General features: G+C 48.4%; 1 protein-coding gene across 2 annotated transcripts in view; it reads right to left on the reverse strand.

The window, feature by feature from the left end:
- Positions 1-25,018, reverse strand: part of PDE5A (phosphodiesterase 5A) — a 139,372-nt gene that overhangs the window by 66,551 nt on the left and 47,803 nt on the right. For both annotated transcript variants that reach the window (XM_081092068.1, XM_081092069.1), the window contains exons 4-11: positions 24,778-24,849; positions 22,840-22,929; positions 19,952-20,089; positions 17,361-17,428; positions 11,459-11,567; positions 10,297-10,384; positions 4,306-4,481; positions 1,739-1,798 (exon numbers count right to left, since the gene is read on the reverse strand). In XM_081092068.1, coding sequence (XP_080948194.1) covers positions 1,739-1,798; positions 4,306-4,481; positions 10,297-10,384; positions 11,459-11,567; positions 17,361-17,428; positions 19,952-20,089; positions 22,840-22,929; positions 24,778-24,849 — 801 coding nt within the window. The remainder of the gene's footprint in view (positions 1-1,738; positions 1,799-4,305; positions 4,482-10,296; positions 10,385-11,458; positions 11,568-17,360; positions 17,429-19,951; positions 20,090-22,839; positions 22,930-24,777; positions 24,850-25,018) is intronic.

A 25,018-nucleotide genomic window follows, 5' to 3' on the forward strand; every position in this document is an offset into this window, starting at 1 on the left:
GACCCCCGGCCCAGCACCTCTCAGAACCTGCGTGTGCGTTGCCTTCTGCCGCTCTTCCATCAGCCTCCCTGCTCAGCGGCCATGTCCGGCCCAACGCTTTCTCCTCCTGCCCGTCCATGTGAACCTACGTTCCCGAGGGTCCTGCCCTTGCCTTCCCTCCGGGCCTGCCCTCCCACCGCCCCGCACAGGAAACCTGTTCTCCCACCGCCCCGCACGGGAAACCTGCCCTCCCACCGCCCCGCACGGGAAACCTGCCCTCCCACCGCCCCGCACGGGAAACCTGCCCTCCCACCGCCCCGCACGGGAAACCACTCTGTGGACGTTGAGAATACAGGGCCACCCCCAGACCGCGGCCTCCATGGGAGCCCCAGCCCTCACCCTCCATGGGAGCCCCAGCCCTCACCCTCCAGCTGGTCATTCCTGAGTGTCCATATCCATCAGGGGTCCTGCAGCCTCACCGTCCCACGTTCTAAACCACATCGGCCGGCCCTCCTCCTTCCCATTCCCGCTTGGTTATTCAGGCGCCATCCTTCTCATCGGGCTCACCCGCCTTCTCTCTGCCTCACAGGTAGCGCCATGGACTGTGCACGGCCCTGGGGGTGCACTGTGTGTCCTGGCTCCACTTCCTGTCACAGTGACCCTGAGCCAGCCACGGCAACCCTGACCAGCCACAGTAACCCTGAGCCAGCCAAGGCTACCCTGAGCCAGCTAGGAGCCAGCCACGGCAACCCTGACCAGCCACAGTAACCCTGAGCCAGCCAAGGCTACCCTGAGCCAGCTAGGAGCCAGCCACGGAGACCCTGACCAGCCACAGTGGCCCTGAGCCAGCCACGAAGACCCTGACCAGCCACAGTGACCCTGAGCCAGCCAAGGCTACCCTGAGCCAGCTAGGAGCCAGCCACGGAGACCCTGACCAGCCACGGCCTCTCTAGGTTCAGCGAGGCCTCCGTGGCACAGCTGTACAGTCACAGGGAAAACGCAGGGACCGCTCAGAGGGCTGGGGTTTGGCAGTTGAGATGCTGATGACCTCGACAGAGAACCTCGGTGACTGGCCACGCCCTTCTCGTTCCTTACCTGACCCTCGTCACATCTCACACCGACCGGATCCCTGAGGTCTCAAATTTAAACTTAGGAGGCCAGCGTGGCTGCCAAGGTGTAAGTAAATGCCTCAGACCTGCATGGACCTCAACCAAGACCAACCCCATCAAAACCCAGAACGCACGGCATCCCAGCCCCAGCCCGGGCGCTCTCTCCCCGCTCACTGGAGGGAGGCAAGAAGTCAGGCACCGGCCCCTGGGAGCCCAATTCAAGCAGCCTCAAGCCATGTGGTCGGAATGCAAAATCGCTTGCTCCTCAAGAACACGGGGCAGGGACTCAGTAACAAACCACGACACCTCGTCACCACGACCCCAACCGGACAGCCACTTTGCAGCTGCCCGGCCGCTTCCCCCAGGAACTGAAACGGAGTTTAATGTTGGCCTCAGCTAGATGTAAAGATGGGAACAATTATTAGAAAAACCTGGAATCATCGAATGGAGGACAAGGTCCATTGGAGTTATTCTCTCTGCTTTGCAGCACCGGTGACTGCAGCCCTGCAGGAAATGGGTTGACTGAATATTTGTGAGCGTCCCTCTAACTACCCGCCACATTGGCTGAATGTCTCCCACCGTTACTGGTGGGAGCAGATCCCCGGGAAAGGCGTGTGTGTGGATGACTGCGCTGTGCCGCCCGTCATTACCGCTAAGGCCTGCAGCTCCCGGGTCTCCTCCTCCGCGGCCGAGGCGTGATAGGACAGGACCTGCGGGGAAGCGGGGACACATTACACGACAGGGGCCGAGATTTCAGCCTGGGGTCCCGCTAACACCTCCCAGAAAGAGAACTAGGCCCCTCAGACTCTCAAGCCTTGTTTTCTTCGTTTCCTTCAACAGAGAGAAAACCCCCAGATTTCAATTCAATTGTTCCAGAAAACAAAATCAGACGCCCACTCCCCCGACCCCCATGTTCAAAGAAAAGGGCTCACTTCAGTCTGACATTGTTGGTATAACAAACACACGATTTACAGCCACACTATTGGCTCAAATTTGGCAGAAAATTTCAATTGTGTGTGTGTGTGTGTGTGCTTTTAAAATCCTGACTTTAGTTATTTGTGCTTGTGGGCAGAATTAGGGAAGCAAACTGACGTTTTAAAGCCAGCGCCTGGAAGTGGCTCAGGGGAGGCCTGTGTGCTGCAGAATCCACAAAGACGACGGCGTGGCTGGGATAGGGATGCCGCAGACCCAGGGCCGAGGGGCACCGGAGCTGAGCAGTGTGGCCGAGGGACCCGCCCGCTGATGGCTGCGGCCACCCAGGGGCGAGGACTCTCCTAACTTGGCTGCAGGCTCACCCAGGGAGAGGAGGGGCCTGGGTACCAGCTTCCACATCTCACAGTTCTGGCTCTAGAACTTCCCATTGCCCCAGAGGGCTAGGAAGTCAGGCTCACCACGTCTTATAACTGAACCTGAGGAGCAGCAATGCCCATTTTCAAAAGTGAGACCCTCTAGCAATGCGACAATATTTCCGACACCGTTTTAACCAGGGTGGTGGTTGGATTTAAAATGTCTATCATACTTTTAAAACATTTCTGAAAGTTCATTTTTGACAGAGATAATACAAGATTTATTTTTAAAAATCCCCCAAAGTTTTAGGATCATTGTTAAAAGGTACCCATTTTCAGACCTTTGAGTGACAGGTACACGTGTATGTGTGCATGTGTGTCATTTGGATGTGTGTGTGTGAGTATTTGCAGGTGGGGCTTCCCCTGGTTATGGTCTGAGGTCTCATCTGAAATGATTCTCTAGCGAAGTGTTACATATTCATTTTAGGGAGTGGAGAACCAGATGGGTTACTGATGAATCTCAACATATCTATAATAATAAAAGTGTAACATGCTAATTAGACCAGACAGCCAAACGACCTTCCAGACATCACTCTGACGTCCTTCCAGACGAAGCCGCGGCAGAGGGTGCCAAAGGCAGAGGTGGTTAGGGGCAATCAGGCAGGCAGGTGAGCAGTTAGAGGTAATCAGGCAAGCAGGCAGAGGGGTTAGGGGCAATCAGGCAGGCAGTTGAGTGGTTAGGGGTGATCAGGTAGGCAGGCAGGCAGGTGAGCGGTTAGGAGCCAGCAGTCCCGGATTATGAGAGGGGCCTAAACTGGCATTCGGACATCCCCCAAGGGGTCTCTGATTGTGAGAGGGTGCAGGCCGGGCTGAGGGACCCGCCCCCCATCCCTGTGCACAAATTTTGTGCACTGGGCCTCTAGTATTGCATAACTTTCTAGCTCTTTAGTTGGATGTTTATTTATTAGGGATGGAGGGAAGGTTACATCCCACCACAGATTCCAGCTCATGGCAACTGGAAAAGAGAGGTGTGTATTTTACACCAACACTGAGTGATGGGCAGACATGTGCACCCTCTGACATCTGCTTCCCTAGACTGGCCCGGGGGGGAAGACATGTCATGTTACATGAAGTGCATTTTTTCATGGATGTTGGTGAGGTCCCCCTGGAAGGGGCTGCCCCACCAGGGAGGGACCTGCCCAGGTCAGCCCCCAGCCAGCATTCACAGGGTCCCTGTGTGTCCAGGATCCTTGCAGACGCTCAAGAACATGCAGATCCCCAGCCTTCACCCAAGACTCACACTCAGGAGTCGGCCATAAATCTCTAAACGGAGTTTCTGATGATGGTGAGGTGGCCAGTGTAAGAGTTTGAACAGTGCCAGACGCATCTTTTCTTTTCCTTATTTCTGCTTCTCTAAGAGCACTTAGGATTTCTGTCTTTGTCTTTTGTTTTGTTTTTGTTGTTAATCCTCACACAAGGATATTTTTCCACTGATTTTTTTTTTTTTTTTTAGAGAGATTGGGAGGGGGAGAGACAGAGAGAGAAACATCGATGTGAGAAGAGAGACACATCAACGGGCTGCCTCCTAACACACCCTGACCAGAACCAGCGCTCGAGCCTGCAACAACGAGGTACATGCCCTTGATTGAAATCAAACCTAGAACTCTACAGTCACAGGCCGACACTCTATCCACTGAGCTGAACCAGCTAGATCTGTCTTTGTTTTTGAAACTGTGACTAGAGCTGTTGGCAAGGTGAGATGGGCCGGGTGACTGCCGTGGCAGTTCTGTCCATGGGAGTGGATGGCCTGGGTCACGCGCTGCTTTCCATAACAAAGCAGACGGACTGAGCAAGCCGTGGGCCTGAGTTGTGGTTTGGTCACGTAACCTTTGACAAGTATGGACACCAAGAGGTCCCCCAGCTGTGCTCACCTCCAACGTGACCATCTGCTTGGCCATGGCCCTCTCCACCGCCTCATACATCTGCGTGTTCTGGATCCCCAGGCCACAGAAGATTACAAAAGCTTCCAGGAACTGCTCATCGTTCCGGTTGAATGGCTTCACCTTGCCGGTGTTCTCCTCCATCTTGTTCACGAGCTGGCAAACCCCTGTGATGACACATGGAAAGGAGCCGATGTTACTGGAGGTCACAATGCTCAATGACTCTCACTCCGAGACTGCCTGATAATCTCCTCTTAGGAACGCCTGGCACCTCAGAACAGTATCAGCCAGAAAAGCCTACGGGATTTATCTACATGAGCCCTCACTCCACATGGTCTGGAATGTGGGCTGTTCAAAAATCCTGAGCTATTTTCTCGCAGAGGTGCCCTGAAAGTTAGGCTGCTGGATCCCCAGAGACAGCCTGTCCGTGGGAGACTAATTGGGTTTTTGTGCACTCGCCAAGAGAACAATTTTGATGCACATCTGAATTCTGGGCCAGGCAGCCTGCCTCTCCTTCCTGAGAAAGCAAAGGCTCAAAGCCACAGTTACACACAGGGTGGGACACAGAGAACAGGTAAGTCACAGGATGCTCTCACAGCTCACGCAGGGGCCTGCGTCTTGGAGAATCATGCTTGTAGATGGCTTCCAATACTTCAAATAAAAATGACACTTTGCATAGAAATAAAGGCAGAACGCATTCCTGAAGGAAACCATGACCTCCTATGTCCCAGCCTCACTTTCAAGGTCAAACATGTCATTAACAGGACTGGAAGAGGATGTCAACATTCTGACCGATTGCTACTGAACCATTTGCCCATGGACTCCTGAGTCTCATGGTCCCTGGGAGGATTGGGTGCTTTACTCACTTCCTTGCTCATCCATACTTGTTTCTCTTATATCTTCACTAGAGGCCTGATGCACAAAAATTCGTGCACTTGGCAGGGAAGGGGGTGTCCCTCAGTCCGGCCTGTGCCCTCTTGCAGTCCGAGAGCCCTCTTGCCAGCTGTGAGCCCGGCTTCTGGCTGAGCAGCGCTCCTGCTGTGGGCGCGCACTGACCACCAGGGGGAAGCTCCTGCATTGAGCGTCTGCCCCCTGGTGGTCAGTGCACATCATAGCAACTGGTCGTTCTGCTATTCGGTTGATTTGAATATTAGCCTTTTATTATAGAAGGTGGTCTGTTGGAGGTTTATTATTATTGTGTTTGCACATTATCTCTTATTTTAATCCCTTCCCAGTTCATAAATTTATCTTTTCATCATTTTCCCTCTGCTTTATTTCTTCCTATTATTTATTTACTAGGGGCCCGGTGCACAAAATTCGTGCACTGGGTGTGTGTGTGTGGGGAGTGTCCCTCAGCCCAGCCTGCCCCCTCTCACATACTGGGAGCCCTCAGGCGTTGACCCCCATCACCCTCCAATCGCAGGATCGGCCCCTGCCCAGGCCTGACGCCTCTGGCCCAGGCATCAGGCCTGGGCACGGGACCCCCAGACCCCTCCGATTGCTGGCTCTGCCCCTTGCCCAGGCCTGATGCCCCGGCCAGAGGCGTAGACCCCCATCACCCTCCGATCGCCTGATCGGCCCCTTGCCCAGGCCTGACGCCTCCGGCAGAGGTGTCAGGCCTGGGCAGAGGATCCCCAGCTCCCCGCGGTTGCAGACTCTGCCCCTGCCCAGGCCTAACGCCTCTGGCCAAGGCATTAGGCCTGGGCAGGGGACTGCCAGCTTCGACCGTGCCCAGCTCCCATCGCTGGCTCCACCCCTACTTCCTGCTATCACTGGCCAGGGCGGCAAAGGCACCTGATTCTCCGATCATGGCTGGGGGCAGGGCAAAGGCGGTCCCATGGCCGCCTTTGCCCTGCCCCCCAGCTCTTAGCTCCCCCCTGGGTTTCCGATCACTGTCAGTGGCAGGGGGCTTCTTCCTGCTTTCCCTTTCGCCTCCCTGCATTGTGCCTACATATGCAAATTAGACACCATCTTTGTTGGCAGTTAACTGCCATCTTAGTTGGCAGTTAATTTGCATATAGCCCTGATTAGCCAATGAAAAGGGTAGCGCTGTACGCCAATTACCATTTTTCTATTTTATTAGTGTAGATTTAGGGGAGAAAAGTGTAGAGGGTGAAAAAGAGAAAGTCCTATTTTTCTAATGTCTTCAGTTGACCACTTAATTCAAATAATTTTGTTATTAATAATAACAAAATATTTACAACTATATATCTCCCGAGTGTATAGCTTTGACCATGTACCTTGAGTATTTGTTCTATCAATACAACCATTAATTTTCTAAAATGCTCCCTTATCCATGGGGGATACATCCAAAGACCCCAAGTGGAGGCCTGAGACCATGGCGAGTCCCAGACCTCCTATCTAGTAAGATTTCTCCTGTATATACACAGCTAGGATGAAGTGTAATTGATAAATTAGGCACAGTAATAATGAAATAAGGCAATGCTAAAAATAGGCGGGCTTCTACAGGTGGAGATGGGGGGGAAGGGATGGTCACATCCCACACGAGATGGCATGAGACTCTCGAGATTTCATCACTGTCCTCAGAAGGTCATCCGATTTAAAATGCATGAATTGCCTATTTTTGGAATTTTCCATTTAATGAATTAGGACATGGAGTAGTTGAAACCACAGAACTACTGTGCTCTCGTTCTGACTTTGGAGTTCTTCTCTGTCATTCGGGAGAACACGTCCAGTTTCTGAGAGTTTTCTCCTTCCCACTGACCCTTTCATTCTGCACATCCAGCTTTAATGCATCACGGTCCAGGAGAGTGGCTGTCAATTCCACTCCTCAGAAGTCACTGAGCTCGTGTTGTGTGTGTGACTATCAACAGTATTTGAGAAATTTGGATGGATATTTGACAGGAATTTGTATTTTTAAATTATGAGATAAAAAGTATACATATGCCAAGTAGGTCCATTTCATTTTTATATTAATCAATTCTAATGTTCCCTCACTTCCCCCCTTTCTTTAACATTGCATGGATTGCCATTTTGTCCATTTCTCCTTGTATTTTTAACAGCTTTGGCTTTTATATGTCAATGATGTTTTTCAGTTTATTAGAAGCACGTATGACAATTACACATTCCTCTGTGGACTTTAAATCTAATCAATGTGGAGACCAGCGCGGGGTGACCAGCGGACCCTGAGCAACAGATGAATGGATTACTCTGACACAACGTTTGCTGTGAAAGAGAGGACCAGGCAGCCCAGATTGCCTGCCTCGCTAGGCTTTTATTACAGTTTGAGATAAAGTTTATTTTTTAGATACAATCAATAGTGTGAGTAATCTTGGGAGGACACGTGTATTCACGCTATCCTCTAGGTAAGGTCATTCAGGGATTAAGCGAAAGGATTCCAGTAAACACCCGGGGGTCTGCACGTGCACAGACTTGTTCGGAAAAGTCAAGGAATAATAAGGGGTGCTGCCTTTGACACTACCCTAAGTCTCCCCTAAGTCGGAATTCCGATAAACAGGGCAGACAGCCTTCCTCCCTTTCCTCGCAATGTCCTCCTCACAACTTTCCAATCAAGTCTCAGGCTTCCCCACAGAGACCCTTTACATGATGTTTTCACCTTAAATTCCATTTTGTCTGATGTTATTATCTTTATTCAAATTTTGCCCCTTTTGTGTGAAATGTGTTCTTGCAAGCGGCGTATTCTTCAGATCTTTCAGAAACTCCTTGGCATTTATGGCTCAACAGGCAGCCTTCTCTGTCTCCTGGTGCTAGAATGACATCTGTCTCATTTCTCTGTTTCTTCAATCGATGCTTGAAACCTTAACATCCATATTTGTTTTCACTTTGTAAATTTTCACTTTGATAATTTTAAGCTATAATGTCTTAGTGTTACTTTTTCTCATTCCAGTCCGATTATTACGGTCTCATTTCCGGGTGCTTATTATAACGAGGCATACCTTTCAGTTCTCCGACTGGGGAAACACTGGGTATTTAAGCATTAAAACATCAACGTGCTCCATGGAGGCCACAGTGCAGCTCAATCACGGCTGCATCGGGAAAACCCTAGCGAGTGTCTTATAAACAATGGAGCCATCAGCGATAGAGCCACATGACTGAGTTTAATGTGAAACATAAAATGAAGCAGAAGTCAAAGTTAAACATGTAATTTCAGGATATGAGTTTGTGCTGTGGAATCAGACTGCAACACAAGGGTGAGTGGAGGAGGTGGGGGAGAGGAATCCATTTGGAATCACATTCAGTAAAAAGGCCTATTTCTCATGCCTCCCAGTCAGGCAGTGTGTGGTAGAACACTGTACTTTGTATTAGACTTTGCACTAACAAACACATGGAAACATAAGTTATTTATAGTGGAGATGGACTAAACTTTTATTTCTTTGGATGGGAATGGGATAATTCCTTTTAAAAAATGCCCTAGAGTTTGTGTGAACAATAGGAGGAGCTGGTGCAAACAATAGGAGGAGCTGCTGTGAGCAATAGGAGTTGGTGTGAACAGCAGGGCGAATTGGGGAGAATGATAGGAGTTTGTGTAAATGATAGGAGTTGGTGTGAACATAGGAGTTGTGAATAATAGCAGGAGTTGGTGTGAACAAGAGGAGGAGTTGGTATGAACAGTAGGAGTTGGTTGGTGAACAATAGGAGGAACTGGTGTGAACAAGAGGAGGAATTGGTGAGAATAGGAATTGTTGTGAACATAGGAATTGTGAATAATAGGAGTTGGTGTGAACAATAGGGGGAGTTGGTATGAACAATAGGAGTTGGTGTGAACAAGAGGAGGAGTTGGTGAGAACAATAGGAGTTGGTGTGAATGATAGAAGTTGGTGGGAACATAGGAATTGTGACTAATAGAAGGAGTTGGTGTGAACATTAGGAGTTGGTGTGAATAACAGGCAGAAGGATTTCTGGTAAATACAATATAGGAAAAAGGCACATTTAGTCTAATAAGTAGGGGGACTAGTTGGTTAAATAAATGAATGTTGAATAGGAAAGTGTTTCCTTTACAGCGTTGAAAGCAAAGTGGTGGAAACACTGTCAGCCAGAGCACCGAGGAGACACGTGTGGGAAACAAAACCTCAGGGTACATCTGTCAAGACAACAGGCCCCCACTGGCCTAATGTCTGTGATGTCACCTTAATGTCAGTAATGGACAAGGATGAGCAGGGGAAGGAGGGAAAGATGACAGAAAACACATGGTCCATCTGTGTTCTGTGTGTAGCTCTGTGGGATTCTCTATCAGAACAACACAATCACAGAATCTGGTCTGTGACAGGCAAGAAAAATGATCTACAGCCCTGACATTTTCCAGGCTGCCTCTGGGGTGCACAGTCTAGTCAAGCATTGAAATGCTTTGTCTCTCCCACTTATGAAACAGCAGGAACACTGGCAAGTTCCTCCTTTACTTGGAACCAACATGCGCCCACAGCTAAAACCCCACCCAGGGATCATTTTTAAATCCTTTTGATTTACAGGGACTTTTCCTCTCCAAAAACAGCATCTGCTTACTGCAGACTCTGTTCTCAAGTGAGGACACAAAACGTACGCCAAGAGAGGTCCGATGGTTCCCACTGGCACTTTTAAATTTTTTTGCTCACTTGTTGACTGTTTCACCCCAGAGCCTAGAGCTAGATACTTCTGATGAATGAATCAGTACAACCTACAATCTAAACCACATGTTCAAGAAAGAAAAACCAGAAACCAAGAAATGAGACTCTAAAACAATGCACATGATCAACTCGATGTTTCTCTGTCTACTGACTCTCAACACGTCATCCTTAAACAAACACGCTGTTAAAACAGGATTACAATAATTACAGAAAGTACATCATAGTTAATAAGACATGCACCAAATGCCTGTGGTTAGTTGAACATCCTTTTATCATTTCAATTTTTATCTTTTACACATTTTATTCTTTAAATTTACACTTGAAAGACAGAAGTTTCTGGGAATACATTATTTTTTTCTTTAGTAAGGGCAGCGTGGAGGTTAATGAAAAGCTTACTTACCTATCACTTTATTCTTCTTTCCATTTTTTATAGGCGTACAAAGCAAACTTCGAATGCCCTGCTGGCTTACGTTCACCATGTTTTCATTCTAAACAAAACAAAACAACAGCAAAAAATTACAAAAAGAGTGATTTTCCCATTAGATGCTGTTATGTAAACTATATTGGACATCTGAACCCACTAACATAGTCATGTTTTATTAGCTGGAGTGATAAGAGTGCAGAAAATATACGAAGTGCAATGGCATTCACATGAATGCAATAGAAAGCAATTAGTTTTTATTATTAAAAATACAAATAACCTAGCCCTGGTTGGTTTGGCTCAGTGGTTAGAGTGTCAGCCCACGACCAAAGGGTCACAGGTTTGATTCCTATTCAAGGGCATGTGTTTCGATTGCAGGCTCAATAGGGGTGCATGCGGAAGGCAACCAATTGATGTGTCTCTCTCACACCGATGTTTCTCTCTCCCTCTCCCTTCCTCTCTCTCTAAAAACATCAATCGGGCAAGTATATATCCTAGATTTCTTTTTTCCCATTTTAAACGTTCCCAGCAGCTTCCAGTACTAGCATGCACTGTACCTGGAGGAGGCGTCTCTGGTCGCCTAACAAGAGGAGCAGAATCCAGAAGAGTCAACCCGCCCCCCCCGACACCACGTGTTACACACTGGCCTCTGTGGACGCATGACCACTGTGACCACTGCCCATACTGCTGACTTCTAAGAGGCCTCCTAGATATGAAACAACAACAGCGAGGTAGCTGCCTCCACCTGCAATGCTTCTCTGAAGTAAAAGGAAAGAAAATACCAGGATTCAAAGTTTCCCATGGCCGAGAGACGGGTCTTTGCCGCCTTGTTGTCAGGGAAAACAGATATTCATTCTCCATGGAGCTGCTCCCTGTGGTGGGTCACCAGGTACGTCACTTCAAGCCATGGAAAACTTACCTTTTGAGGATAAACTCAAGAACGCTAGCAAGCCTGTCTTGGGGCCATCACTGACATGAAGTGGGCAATAGAGCAATCATCTCACGTGCCAATGAATTATTTAAAAACGGGTGAAAGTACACAGGGAAGTACTCAAGCATCGTGGCCCAGCTCCCGGCAGGTGCTAAGGGCATCTGGTCAGGGAAGGCCGCCCGCACTCCGAGCCCCACACCGGCTACTCACCGCCCAGGGGAATCTGCTGTCCTTGCTGACGTCGGGGATGTTGAGCGCCTCCATGGTGCTGGCGACGTACTGAGCGTACATGTAGTTGATCTGGCTCCCATCCCGGTCCCTGTGGGAGGAATGCAGGTGAGTGCTCTGTGGGCAGCGGAGTTAAAGAAACCAACATAAGAGAGACGAACAGGTCTCCGGCCATCGGGCAAGCACATGTCGTACTTAGGAAAGGCGGCTTGAAATGCACTTCCCGATTGACAACTTGGGTGGTTACTAGAACTGAAATGGTTTGAAAAGACAAAGACCCACAATTTTCCAACGACCTACAGCAAGTTTTTAAACGCCCTAAGTCATCTCCTTGCCATCGCCGACAGGCCTGTTGATTTTTGTGCCGCTGAATGTAAAATCCACCTGAATTCCCTCCCAGGTCTCATTTTCATCAGACGATAGAGTGACCAAGGACCAGCCTGTCCTATTCCTCGGTTATTTTCTCTACGTACCCGCCCCAACAACCTCTCCCACATTTCAAATCCAGGGAGAGCCGACACGCGGAGACGAGCTTCACTCAGCAAGCTTGCGTCTCCTTTCTTTCAGATCTTTTAGGATACTTTTAAGATCATAAAAAGCATAAAAAATGTATCTTCTTCAAAAGATTCTCATTCACTTAGAACAGCAGTTCTCAACCTGTGGGTCGAACCCCTTTGGCGGTCGAACGACCCTTTTACAGGGGTCGCCTAAGACCATCCTGCATATCAGATATTTACATTATGACTCATAACTGTAGCAACATTACAGTTATGAAGTAGCAACGAAAATAATTTTATGGTTGGGTCACAACATGAGGAACTGTATTTAAAGGGCCAGAAGGTTGAGAACCACTGACTTAGAATATTTTCCCAGTGACCATGTGCCTGGTATTAGTGTGAGTGAAGAAGAGTGAGGAGTCAGAAGCCAACCCGCTCCACACAGATAATCTGGAGGGAATCCCAGGAAAATCTCGAGATAAGCATGGGCTTTAGGCTCATTAAGCAAACTTTAAAACTGCGGATCCTCCACGGACAGCAGGAGTCTCAGGGAAGGAAGACAGGCTTTTGGGAAGATAAGAAACATCGAAGTCACTGTGAGAAAGAGGGGCTGGAGAGGAAGTGATAATGATGCTATTAATGGCTTTATTATCCTTACCATCATCCTGTTCACAGCGGGAGCCGGATGAAACCCAAAATAGTTAGTCACTTGCGGGGGAGGGTAAAATCCGACTTAGAGACGCTGACAGGGAGAAGTAGTGACACGTCCATGACTTTTCAGAAACCTCGTTCTTTTAATTCCCCGAAGCTTTCCAGTTCCTAATGGGCACTTTAGGGAAAAGTGGTGTTGGGGTGACTGAGTTATCATTTCCTCTCTCACTCGGGGAGGAATGCGGAGGGAGCTTCCTTCCCACGTTCCGTAGGCGCAGCCTGAGTGCCCGGGGCCAGGGAGGCCTGGTCAGTGTCCCGCGGAGCCTGCCCACGCGGGTCATCGGCTGTCACGCCGCTGTGGTCGGCGTGCAGCTGCACACTCTGCCGGGTAGCGCCCAGTCTCCGGACCCCCCCTTGCACCTGCACCCCTGGCCCCCGAAGGAAGGCTCGGGCTCAGCCACCTGGGGCTGGATGCCATGCAAGTTCAAGTCTACAGGACAAGAGAGAAAACGTGAGGGCTTTTAGAAGCCTCCGCGAAGAGGCAGCTGCTGCATTTCTCTGCCCATCCTGCCTGGTCCCCCACAGCCCTCTGACCCCGGGAAAGGACGCAGGAGCAGCCTCCCTGACCCCAAAGGGGAGGGCCACACCTGACGGCTGGGTGCCTGGGTCCCCAGGCCTGGGAGCACCTGAGTCGCCACCTCCAGCTCTTCCAGGAGCAGCAGCACTGCGCTCGCTGAGCGCCTTTCACTGGGGTTTTTATGATGCAGGATCCAGCCTGACCCTAAGGAATGCAGCTGGCGATAGTACCACCCTGTGCAGAGGAGAGGGCGGGGCGTGTGAAGAGGGCGGGGCGTTGGGAGGAGAGGGCGGGGCCTGTGGAGGAGGAGAGGGCGGAGCATTGGGAGGAGAGGGCAGGGCCTGTGGAGGGGGAGAGGGCGGGGCCTGTGGAGGGGGAGAGGGCGGGGCGTGGGGAGGAGGAGAGGGCTGGTGTACCTAAGAGGAGCTGGTCAGGGAGGAGGCGGTGCTGGAGGGACTGTGAAAGGCTGGGTAAGATTCAGGAAGTAAGGATGTGAAGAAACAGATGGGGGGGGGGGTGAGGGGGGCGCCCAGGAAGGGAATAAAAACACCATAAAACACGACAGTGCTGAAACTGAGTCTGCGCGTCTGGAAGCCATTGCATCACCAGTCATCAGGCGTGCGGCGGTGGCTTCGGGCCCACGACATTGGCCAAGATCAGCTAAGACCACAGCAGGTAGCATGGAAGGTGCCATGCGAGGAATAGGGCCTCTGGCCTGAAATCACAGGGATCTCCCGGTGGCCTTGCAATGCGCCTCCGGCTCCAGCTGCGGGGAGCGGCTCTAAGCCACGGCCACGGCTGCACGGAGGCCACGCCGGCCAGCGCTGCGAGGGACGGTGCCGCCACAGCTGGGACTCTCCCGAAAGGAGGGCTCCCCGCAGCCCTGCCCGACGCCTCACCCCTGTCTGAGACGCCTCCACAGGCCCTCCCCGCCCTCTCTCCCTCCTGAATGTCTTGCATATTTAGTCCAGTCTCAGCACCCGCTTCTCCGAGGCCCTGGCTCACTCAGACGTCCGAGGCTCTTCACAAAGCAGGTATCAGTGGGTGTATGGGAGGACACCTCGGGAAGACGGGGGGTGGGGGGGGGGAAGGGGGGAGACACACTGAGAAATGTCTGTGCTTTAGAGCTAATTGGAAGCTGCAGGCGGTGTAAGCCAAAGACAGAAAGACACAGCCGAGAGACAGAAACAGCAGCGAATGCGGAGAACTTACTATGTCCCGGAATTATCTCGCTCAGTGCGAGCTCCAGCCCTGCTCCTGTATAAGTGTGCCCATTTCACAGATGGAGAAACTGAGGCCTCCAGAGGTACAATAATTTACACAAAGCCCTAGGGCCGGTAAAGTGGTGGAACTTAAATGCAACTAGTCTGATTTCAGAGTCTGCACTCTCCTCCGCCTCCAGTTTTTTCAACGTGGTAAAATCCTTTTCACTACATTTTTAAGTTGTAGGTGTTACTAAAATTATGTTTCTAATATAATTATCATCAATAAGTATTAATTAGTACCGTATATATATTCCAAGAAAGTGAGTTTAGAGGATTAACCCTATGTATGTGTTGTTTTATGATAAAAACGTGGATTTATAAATTAACAGGGAATGAATATGGAATAATAGCACTATTTCCTAAAATTAAATGCTAACGTAAACGGTGCACCGTCACACTCCCTTTCCCCTTCTAATTGGTGGCTCTTCGGTTTGAATGAACTGAAACCCCCCCATCTGGAAATGCGTTTCCCTCCCCGACTCCTCAGGCCCACCTCCCAGGGCAGCCCTCGCTTCCTCCCACGGTGATCCGACGCTAAAAATTCTGCATCCTGTGCACCCTGAGTGTTTCACACTTAACGTTTCACAGCTGTCTCTAACACATCACTTTATTTATGAAAGATAAGCGGGCTGGCTGGAAAGATACCAAATGAGCCAGGCTTTTATGCGGACACATACTGCCTACAAGGACTGACTTCCTCACTGCTCACCTCTCCCTCCACGGTCACTGCATGGAAGAGGGTCTGGACTGCAACGTGTGGGCCAGTGAGGGCGAGAGGGCCCGAGTTCTAGCAACAAGCAATTTTAGAAAGAGAACTAAGATTCTGATGGTGACAATGAGTACCAGGTTAGTCCTATTTCAAAATGCAGGAGCTGTTAAGCATCATTCTAATCAGCGTTTTCACAAAACTCAGCCTCATATCTAATTTTTACTTTTTTTTAAAAATCACTAAGATGTCTTTAAATGCATCATTAGAATAGCAGTTAAGTTTAAAATGTTCAGCGGAAATAAGGCATTCGTATTAAATAATTTTCATTACTGTAAAATCAGTTAATGAATCGGTTAAAATGATCCATGCAAATTAGTCTCCTTTAAGGTAATCATACCCAACTAGCTATCTTTATAAGGAAATATATTTATACTAAGACTGTTTTGAAATGATTAAAAACATAAATGAAAAGATACCTCTATTTTGCTTACAGAAAGGGAATATGGTATTCACCAGGAACTAATCAAATATGTAGTAAGAAAGTAAATATACTATATAGCAGAGGTTCTCAACCTTCCTAATGCCGCGACCCTTTAATACAGTTCCCCATGTTGTGGTGACCCCACCCATAAAGTTATTTTCGCTGCTACTTCATAACTGTTATGTTGCTACTGTTATGAACCGTAATGTAAATATTTGACATGCAGGATGTATTTTCATTGTTACAAATTGAACATAATTAAAGCATAGTGATGAATCACAAAAACAATATGTAATTATATACGTGTTTTCCGATGGTCTTAGGGGACCCCTGTGAAAGGGTCATTCGACCCCCAAAGGGGGTGCAACCCACAGGTTAAAAACTGCTGCTGTATAGTAAGACTTTGCTTTAAAAATAAAAAAAGCATATTCACCAGTAGGGGTCACTATTACACCAAGTCACTGGGCTAGTTCAGCTCTCACTGCCAGGAATGAGAGGACCTGGCTGAATTAATAACAACACTCAAAATGCGAATGAAAATAATTACACATACATGCTGCTGCACAGATATTCAAAGGTAAATGTAGGTACTTCATAATTTTACACATTTAATATTCCCTATCACACCAATTTCCTAATCCCATAACATATGTAAAGTCTTCAATATACATGTTTATATTTGTCCCTATATAAATTCATTATTTATGCAAGCCAAAAAGCAAACTAGTCCAATAATTATGTGTCTTATCTGGAAGCTTTCTAAAATGTTCTTTATAAAAAAGCAACAAAAATGTCACAGCATCCTAAAATCAAAGTGATCTAGATGAGGGCCCGTCCCAAGAATGAGGAACTCCGCTGCTGAAGGAGGCAGACCGGCCTGAAGCCCACATGTGGGAGGCAGAGATGTTGTTAAGATAATGTCCTATTTCCACGATCAAACGATATAATATCAATAATTTCTGGGAAAATGATTGGAAGGAAATGAAAAACAGGTCCCGTGATAAGCAGCATTTGCCAGGCCTTCCGGTCGCTGGAGGCTGGCGGACCACACTCCGCAGGAAGGCTCGTGCAAGCCAGCGCCAGCAGCTCGCACAGGGTGCACGGGCGGTGGGAGCACACAGATAGAACAGGGCCAGGAGCACCACACCCTCCGCACATCAACACTTTGCTGTTTCCGAGCAACAACTGAAAAGCGAATAAGAATTTAAACATAAAAAAAACCATGAAAAACCAGTGAGCTCCAATGGACACCTGCCCTGTCTCCAGCCCCAGGGTCGGCCCACGACTGTGACTCGGCCGCAGGCTCCCTTCTGCATTAAATCCCCTGCTGACTCCAAATCAGAACAGATTCGCGGAAAACTTTGTCTAGAAACTGTCCAATGTCCAGGGGTCTCCGATAGGCAGTGAAAACTCTAATTGAAATAGAGCCCTGGGGGGCTCCACGAGCCAGCTCACAGGACTCATGGTGCCCAGGCCTGTGCTCATCGGGACCGTTCACTCTGGGAAAGACTTCTTAGCTGGAGTAAACACAACACAACACAAACCCCGGGACTTTATAACATCCAACAGTGAAGTATTTTCACAAACCAAATTATTTGCGGGGAACATGAAAGTCAACAGCATCTGTGTCTGAAATTAACTGGGTCACGGAACGATGCTGTAGCCTGTTTCGCAGGCTGGTGAATGCAGGCGGAGTTCTTTTACCTTGTCACAGTGTCGGATGATCGCTCCAGCTCCTCACACTCCATGTGGAACACGCTGGAAAAGGAATCCTGGAAACACAGCGACAAGGCTGGAGTAAGTGTGACGAGGCTGTACCAGGCGTCCGCGCAGACACGGGCTGGTGTTACGTTTGTCTACTTACTCTCCGAGGGAGCCGGACCGAGCGCTCACTTCATCACATCATGCTATTAAAGCCATGTTCCTATAGCTTCTGATCGCCACTGCCTAGAATGCTTTTTTGAGCACTCTTTTTTTTCTACCAGGTCTTAATAAATGTTAGCTTCAAAATTTCTCTATATTTCTTCAAAACCCTCCAGTCCTGCTTTCATGCAGACATCGATTGCTGCTGCTAGATCCCAGCAGAGGAATGGCTTTTTAGAAAGACATCCCATGCAGTCATATTCTGTGAGAGCCAAACAATTGGGAAGGTTTGAGCAACAGAGAGAAACGCTTTTGAAGTTACACTGAAAAGCAGGTACGTATTTGCAGCCGAGCTATACTTGCGCCTGAAGAATCGGAAGGAAGCAGGACTAAAACACTGATGTTAGCGTGACGTGGGGACAGGAGAGAGGAGCATGTTGTTGTTTTTTTCTTGCTCACATTTTGATTTTGGCTCACGCTGTTGAAATACTTTTAATCGGTAACTAACTGCAACGTAAATCAAGTCACTTAATTCCCTACCTAAACCCAACAACCGAAGTTGTTAAAAGTGAGCAAAGTGCATCAGCGGGCCTGTGGCTGGAGTTTATTCAAAGCACCAGTGAGCCGAGGCAGACGCTGCCATGACAGGGTTAACCAGGGAAGCTTGAGCCGAATGCTAATGACTTTTCCGGTGTCTGAAAAAGGGGGGGCCTCGTATATAACTTTCCAACAGTAAATCACAGGGGAAACGTGCTAAGTTGACAGACTACATTAGTGAGTGCTGACCTGAACTTTAAAAGGGTGGCTACTCTCTTATAATCATCTCTACATTACAGGTTTTATAACTGATAAAGCATATGAAGTAGTATCTACGAGAATACCGGTTACCTTACAGCATAGAGAGTTCCTAATTGATATCCTATTAATGAGAATCACACACACACACACACACACACACACACACACACACACACACACACTGATTCGGATAATGTTGGGTCCTACAGTGCAATCTTACTACCTAAAACAATGTAAAGACTTTAAATATAAGTATTAAATATATTTTATTCTGCTTCCTCCCAAAAACGTAAACTCAAGATATCACACATGGTGGAAGCTGACTGATACAAGTGGTGACCCCACTCTCTTTCCTACTAACCCCCCAATAAGGAGCCTATCGCCAGGGTCTAAAGGGAAAAGAAGAGGAACAAGGACATCCAATAGAAGTCCCCTGGCAGCAGTGGTTCACAGGCTGAGAAGGGAAAGAAACTGCAGAAAGGAAAACTGCCTTCGGCCAGGGGCGCCGATTCTAACAGCAAGCGCGGCTGGCCCATCGAGAGGCAACCAGCCCCCTACGAGAACCACCTCTCACACACATCTCTTTCTTGCTTTTTCTTTTTTTAATCCTCACCCGAGGATATTTGCCCATTGATTTTTAGGGAGAGTGGAAGAGAGAGGAAAAGACAGAGAGAAACATCGATGTGAGAGAAACATCGATGGGTTGCCTCCTGCATGAGCCCTGACCAGGGCCCGGGCCAGGGAGAAGCCTGCAACCAAGGTGCATGCCCTTGACCAGAATCAAACCCTGGACCCTTCAGTCCGCAGGCTGAAGCTCTATCCGCTGAGCCAAATAGGCCAGGGCCCATCCCTTTCTTTACGTTACAAATCGGTGGATTGAAATTTACCACTCAGAACTGTTTGGTGGCTTCCCATTGCTGGTAAAGGATTGGGGACCCACAGGCAGCTTTAATAATGGAGGCTCTATTGGGCCATCCCTTTGTTTTTTAAAGTATTTCTGGCAAAAGATAACGTGGCCCTAGCCGGTTTGGCTCAGTAGATAGAGCGTTGGCCTGTGGGCTGAAGGGTCCCAGGTTCGATTTCTGTCAAGGGCACATGCCCTGATTGCGGGCTCAATCCCCAGTAGCGGGTGTGCAAGAGGGAGCCGATCCATGATTCTCTCTCATCATTGATGTTTCTCTCTCTCTCTCCCTCTCCCTTCCTCTCTGAAATCAATAAAAATATATTTTAAAAAATAAATAAGATGAGAAACCTATTTTAAAAAGAAAAGAAAATGTGCTACCCAACCCGTTCAGAATGGGGATCTCCCTGCTCCTAGCAGCCGTGGCACCGCTCTTCCAGCCATGGGAGGTCAGCACTAACGACAATGCATTTCCCCATCGAGGCCATGGACCCGCTGACCACAGCAGCACAGGACACGCCCATGGTGACCACTTTGAGGAGGGACACTGAGGCACCCTCCCCCCACCCCTACCTGTCTTCAACCAGGACAGGTCTACTGTCATCAGCTTTGCATGACCAACCACACAGGGTTTAGGAGAGGGTTCGAGGCTAACATGGGGTTTACAAGCAGTGGCCCAAGGAATCTCCATTTCTGTCTTTCTAACAAGAAAAAAGCCATACTCTGTACTCACGGAGCAGTCTCCATCCACGATGAAGATGGTGCACTTCTGCACCTGCATGAAGGAGATAATCGTGGCAGCGATCTTCTTCAGAATGACCTCCAAGGATTGCTGCTCTTCAAAAATCAGGCTGGCCAGGTCAAGCAGCACCTGACAAAAAGATACCACAAGCTTCAAATTTAGTAACTAGAGGCCCAGTGCAAGAATCCGTGCACCAGTGGGGTCCCTCGGCCTGGCTTGCAGGATTGGGCTGAAACCGGCTCTCTGACATCCCCTAAGGGGTCCTGGAGTGTGAGAGGGCGCAGGCCAAGCCAACAGACCCCACTGGTGCATGATCGGGGCTGGGGAGGGATATGGGAGGTTGGACAGCTGGGGAGGGACTGTGGGAGGGCTCCAGGGCATATCTGACCCCTCTCGCTCAGTCCCAATCGGCCAGACCCCAGCAGCAAGCTAACCTACAGGTCGGAGCGTCTGTCCCCCAGTAGCCAGTGCACATCATAGCGAGCACTTGAGCAACCTTAGCATATCATTAGCATATTATGCTTTGATTGGTTGAATGGACGACTGGACGACGAGACACTTAGCATATTAGGCTTTTATTATATAGGATTGCTTGTGACCACTAAAGCAATATAATGATATATATGAGCTATACGTTGTTTATATATATTTAATCTAACATGTTACAAGCAAGTTTGCATTCTGCTTACTAACAATTGTTATTACAGTTAGTACAGTGGTCCTATCATAGACTCTGAATCCAGCCAGAGTCATTAGATTTTAATTCCGACTTCCCTTCCTGCCAGCTTTGTGATTTAGGGAAAATTTCTTGAAAATGGGGATAACAGTAGTACCAAAATCATAGGAATGCCGTAAGAACAAAATAAGTTAACATTTATAAGGCATTTTGAACAGCATATGACACTTAAAACACGTTGTTCATAAATAATAAATGTGTATTAATGTTTATCGACATTTTCAGAGGACATATTAAATACTGTCCAAAGTAAACAAAGTATTAGTTCTTTTTGTGATTTTCCTGGTAAGTTCTCTTTCCTTTGAATTCCACAGAATTTCTTCCAATGTCACAAAGAATGAGTGTGATGAGGGGGTAGAAAGTGTACATATTACAGAAAATATTTTTGGAGGTGATACTGTCCTAGCCCAGGCCTGAGAGATGAGTAGAAATCATTGAGGTGAAGTGGGGGAGGGGGACTATTTCAGTCAAAAAGAACTGAATTGAGAAAAAGCAGCACACTACACTACTAGCTTCCATCAAGTTTCATGTGCTTATGGAGTTTAAAGAGGAGAGCTGGGCAGATGAGGTTGGAGAGTGAAGCAGAGAAACAACCCCAAACCCTGTATATCTCTTGAAGCAGTTGGATGGTGACAGTTTGCAGGAAGGAAGTGACAGGGTCATAGTTGTGTTCGTGAACACGGGGTCTGGGTGAATGGATGACAAGCCCAGAGCATGGGAACAGTTAGGGAGATACCGCAGTTGAAGGCAATGGAAGGTCCAATGTCTTATTAATACAAGTTCAAAAGAGAAAAAATAGAGAGCAGGGGAGAAGAGTCATCAAATAAATAGTGAAAAAGAATCACATAAAACGGAAGGGTATGAGTCTCCAGGCTGAAAGGGATGACCAGGTATCAGCATGATAAATTAAAAGGGAAAAGAAAAAGTCATATTGTGAAATTAAGTTACCAAAGCAAAGATAAAGAAATAATCCAAAAAGCTCACAGACATTTAAAAAAATCTACAAAGAACCAAGAATCAGAACAACATGGATACTAGTTAGAAGACAAAGCACTACCTTTAAAATCTGAGGAACTGATTTTTTTTTCATTTGAGAATTTTGTACCCAGCAAAACTTGCCAGGATGGTACAATAGACATTTTCATACATGCCAGGATTCAGAAAGCTTCCTTCACCACTCCCCTCCTCATAGAGTTACTTGAGAATGTGTGGCAATACAGCAAGGGGATGCGCTGAGAGAGGAGTTGTGGGATCCATGGCTGCAGATGAGCCTTAAGCTGTGAAGGGCAGTTCTATGCTGACACCTGGGCAGCAGTCATGGGGTGACAAGTTTGGCTTGAAAGAGGCAAGATGGAGAACATCTACTTGGAGATCTCCGAGAAAAAGAACTCCACAGAATGCCTGAATAATGGAGAGTCGCAGTGTGGGAGGACCAACAGCATGAGATGACACCAAAGCAAACAGTTCAAGGGAAAAAGAATGGAATTCAGAAACATCCAGAAAAACTAACATGAACAACATTCTCACAGCCCTGGCACTTCTGAACACCTTGTTTGAAATTGCAACTTTAGAATTAACCTAGAGGTAAAAAACAAAACAAAACAACAATCAAAAACCCACACAGTTAATCATGGTTGTAGACAATATATATGTCATCCACGTGGGCGACATAAAAGAAAAAGTCCAGATGGGCAAACAGAGGTGACAAGGAGGAGTTGGGAAGGAGAGATGAGAGATGCTGAGGTCCTGGTCTTACGAAGCATGGAATCAAGAGATGACATCTCTTGTGGATGGAGCAAGAACTGAAAGCGTTATTTAACATGACAAATGCAACCCACCCCGTAACTCAAAACAGTGACCGATGATACTGGTCCGCTAAGGGTCATGCAAGCAAAGGGTGGTGAAAGCCAAATAAGCCCTCCCCTGTTCATTAGTGAACACTGCCCAACGGTTATGAACTTGGGAAGAAGGAAGCAGAAATAACTATTAGAAGGAACAACTGACATATTTAGAAACTGAATCTGTGCTATTTGCATTTTCAGTCGTGCACAGAGATTGTCTAAAAATCACACGCATATATTAGATAAACATTTAACACATTTAGAGAGAATCTCCGAGCTCTCTCTCTAGGCCCCGGACTTGCCTGATTCCTCTTGTTCTCCAGCAGCGATGTCTCGTAGAGTTGTGCGTTGTGCAGAACAATCCCACAAAATGCCAAGTACGCGGCGAAGTCCTAGAAAACGGGCCAGACAACACCAAGTGAGAATTGTCTCTACAACTGTCTGGGTCTGTTGCCGGAAACACAAAGGGCATCCAATGTTAGGTACAGTTGAAATAAATACGGGAGAGCCCGAAGGAGAGATGTTTATTCTACGTAAAATCAGGAAATGAGGCAGAGCGGGTGTAAGCGAAGTGGCACCCCCTAGAGGGTGACCAGCACCGACACAGCCTCCTATGTTGTAAGTTAGGTAGACATGAACAAGGAGAGAGAGAGTGGTATGGAGACCTGGTCTCTTTCTTAGAAATGGGAACCTGCTCTTATGCAAAAACTCGTGTGGCCTCTGAATGACGGTGACTCAGATCCATGCCGAGGAGATGCAAATGGCTTATAACTTCTTCCCGGGGCAAATAAAGCTCTCGTGCTCGTTAGGAGAAGACGGGCAATTACACTTCCCTCTAAAGTTGCCGATATTAGTTGAATTGTGTTCCTTTTAACAGGTAACTATTGTCCTCAATATACTATACTCAGGTGGTGTGCTCACACTTACATTGCTTGTTGGTTAAAATAGATCTTTACCTGGCACGCTGGACCCACAATCGTGGATTCATTTTGCCAAGTGGTGATATGGCCTAAGGATCCCGGCCTTTCTAGAGGGGTTCACATTTCATGAACTATAAACAGATAATGGGACAGAAAGCTGCCTAGAGCCATGCGTCCACCACACACGCTCAGGAGGCATTCACAGACGGGAGAGTGGATGCCCAGGACCCTGACTTTACAGGCACTTGCTTTGTTCTGGAGCAATTTAGACACAGAGACCGACACCAGGGCCAACACAGCCCCAGCGTGGAGACAAGTCTTGTCTCCCAAAGCGCCTAACTTTCAGGGAATGACGGACACAGCACTGGGCTTGGGTAGGAGAAATTGGGGCGGGGGGGGGGGAGGATAGAGGGCGCCCTGGCACACGTGTAACGCCTCTTCAGGAAGAGGGATGGCAAACCCGCCAGTAGATGCAGCCGTGACCAGGTGTGCGGGCTGCGGTCCTGAGAGGAAGCAGATGGTGTGTGGCCTGTCACAGGACAATGCTGACGGCCCTCTTTCTGGAGCTGGTTCGCACGCTCAGCCTGAATGCACGCCTCGGTGCCCTGCGTCCGTGTGCCCAGCTTAGAGGACATTGTGATTGGGCTTCACAGGGGGCAGGTCCGACGCCCAGCTGACCTATGGTGCTGGCCTCGGAGCACGGCTCCAGGGGGTTTATTCGAGGCTGAATTTCTTTTTTTTCTTTTAAATAGATTTTTATCGATTTCAGAGAGGGAGAGGGACAGAGAGATAGAACAGAGAGATAGAAACATCAATGATGAGAGAGAATCACTGATTGGCTGCCTCCTGCATGCCCCCTACTGGGGATTAAGCCCGCAACCTGAGCATGTGCCCTTAACCACAATCAAACCTGGGACCCTTCAGTCCACAGGCCAACACTCCATCCACTGAGCCAAACCAGCCAGAGCAAGGCTGAATTTCTTAATAGCAGGATGAAAGGTAGTGAGCAAACTGAAAGTCCATGTCACCCTCTGTATGGCCCCAGTGTGTGCACACGCACACACGCACACACGCACACACACACACACTCACACACGCACTCACACATACACGCCGTGGGGGAGGCGTGGCCACACAGAGCGGAGCTGACTAAGCGGATGGCACAGGTTCCCCTGCAGGTCCCTGTGTCTGCCGCAGGCGGCATCCGGACCATTTCAGATCACGTTAACCCGCAGGCTGCTTAGTGAAGGCAGCGTCAGCAGCAGCTCCTCTGCAGGTCTGTCCACCCTGAGGAGACACCACACCAGACGCGCTCTGTACCTTCTCATCTTTCTCAGTGAACGTCCCGCCGTTTCCCGACTTCTTGTTGATGGCCTGGGCGACGCCGACAACCTGGTGTAAGGAGAGAAAAGTGTCCAAAATGATTGGTATGAATGCACCGGTGTGCTCGCAGCAGAATTTAAAACAGCAAACAAAACCAGGCTGCCAACCCGAGACAAAGCCCTGGCAGCTTCGCGAGCCCTGCAGCATCTACTGCAGTCTTTCGCACTGACAAGAGTTT

Source organism: Myotis nattereri, assembly GCF_964212035.1.
Source record: "Myotis nattereri genome assembly, chromosome: 5".
NCBI lineage: Eukaryota > Metazoa > Chordata > Mammalia > Chiroptera > Vespertilionidae > Myotis > Myotis nattereri.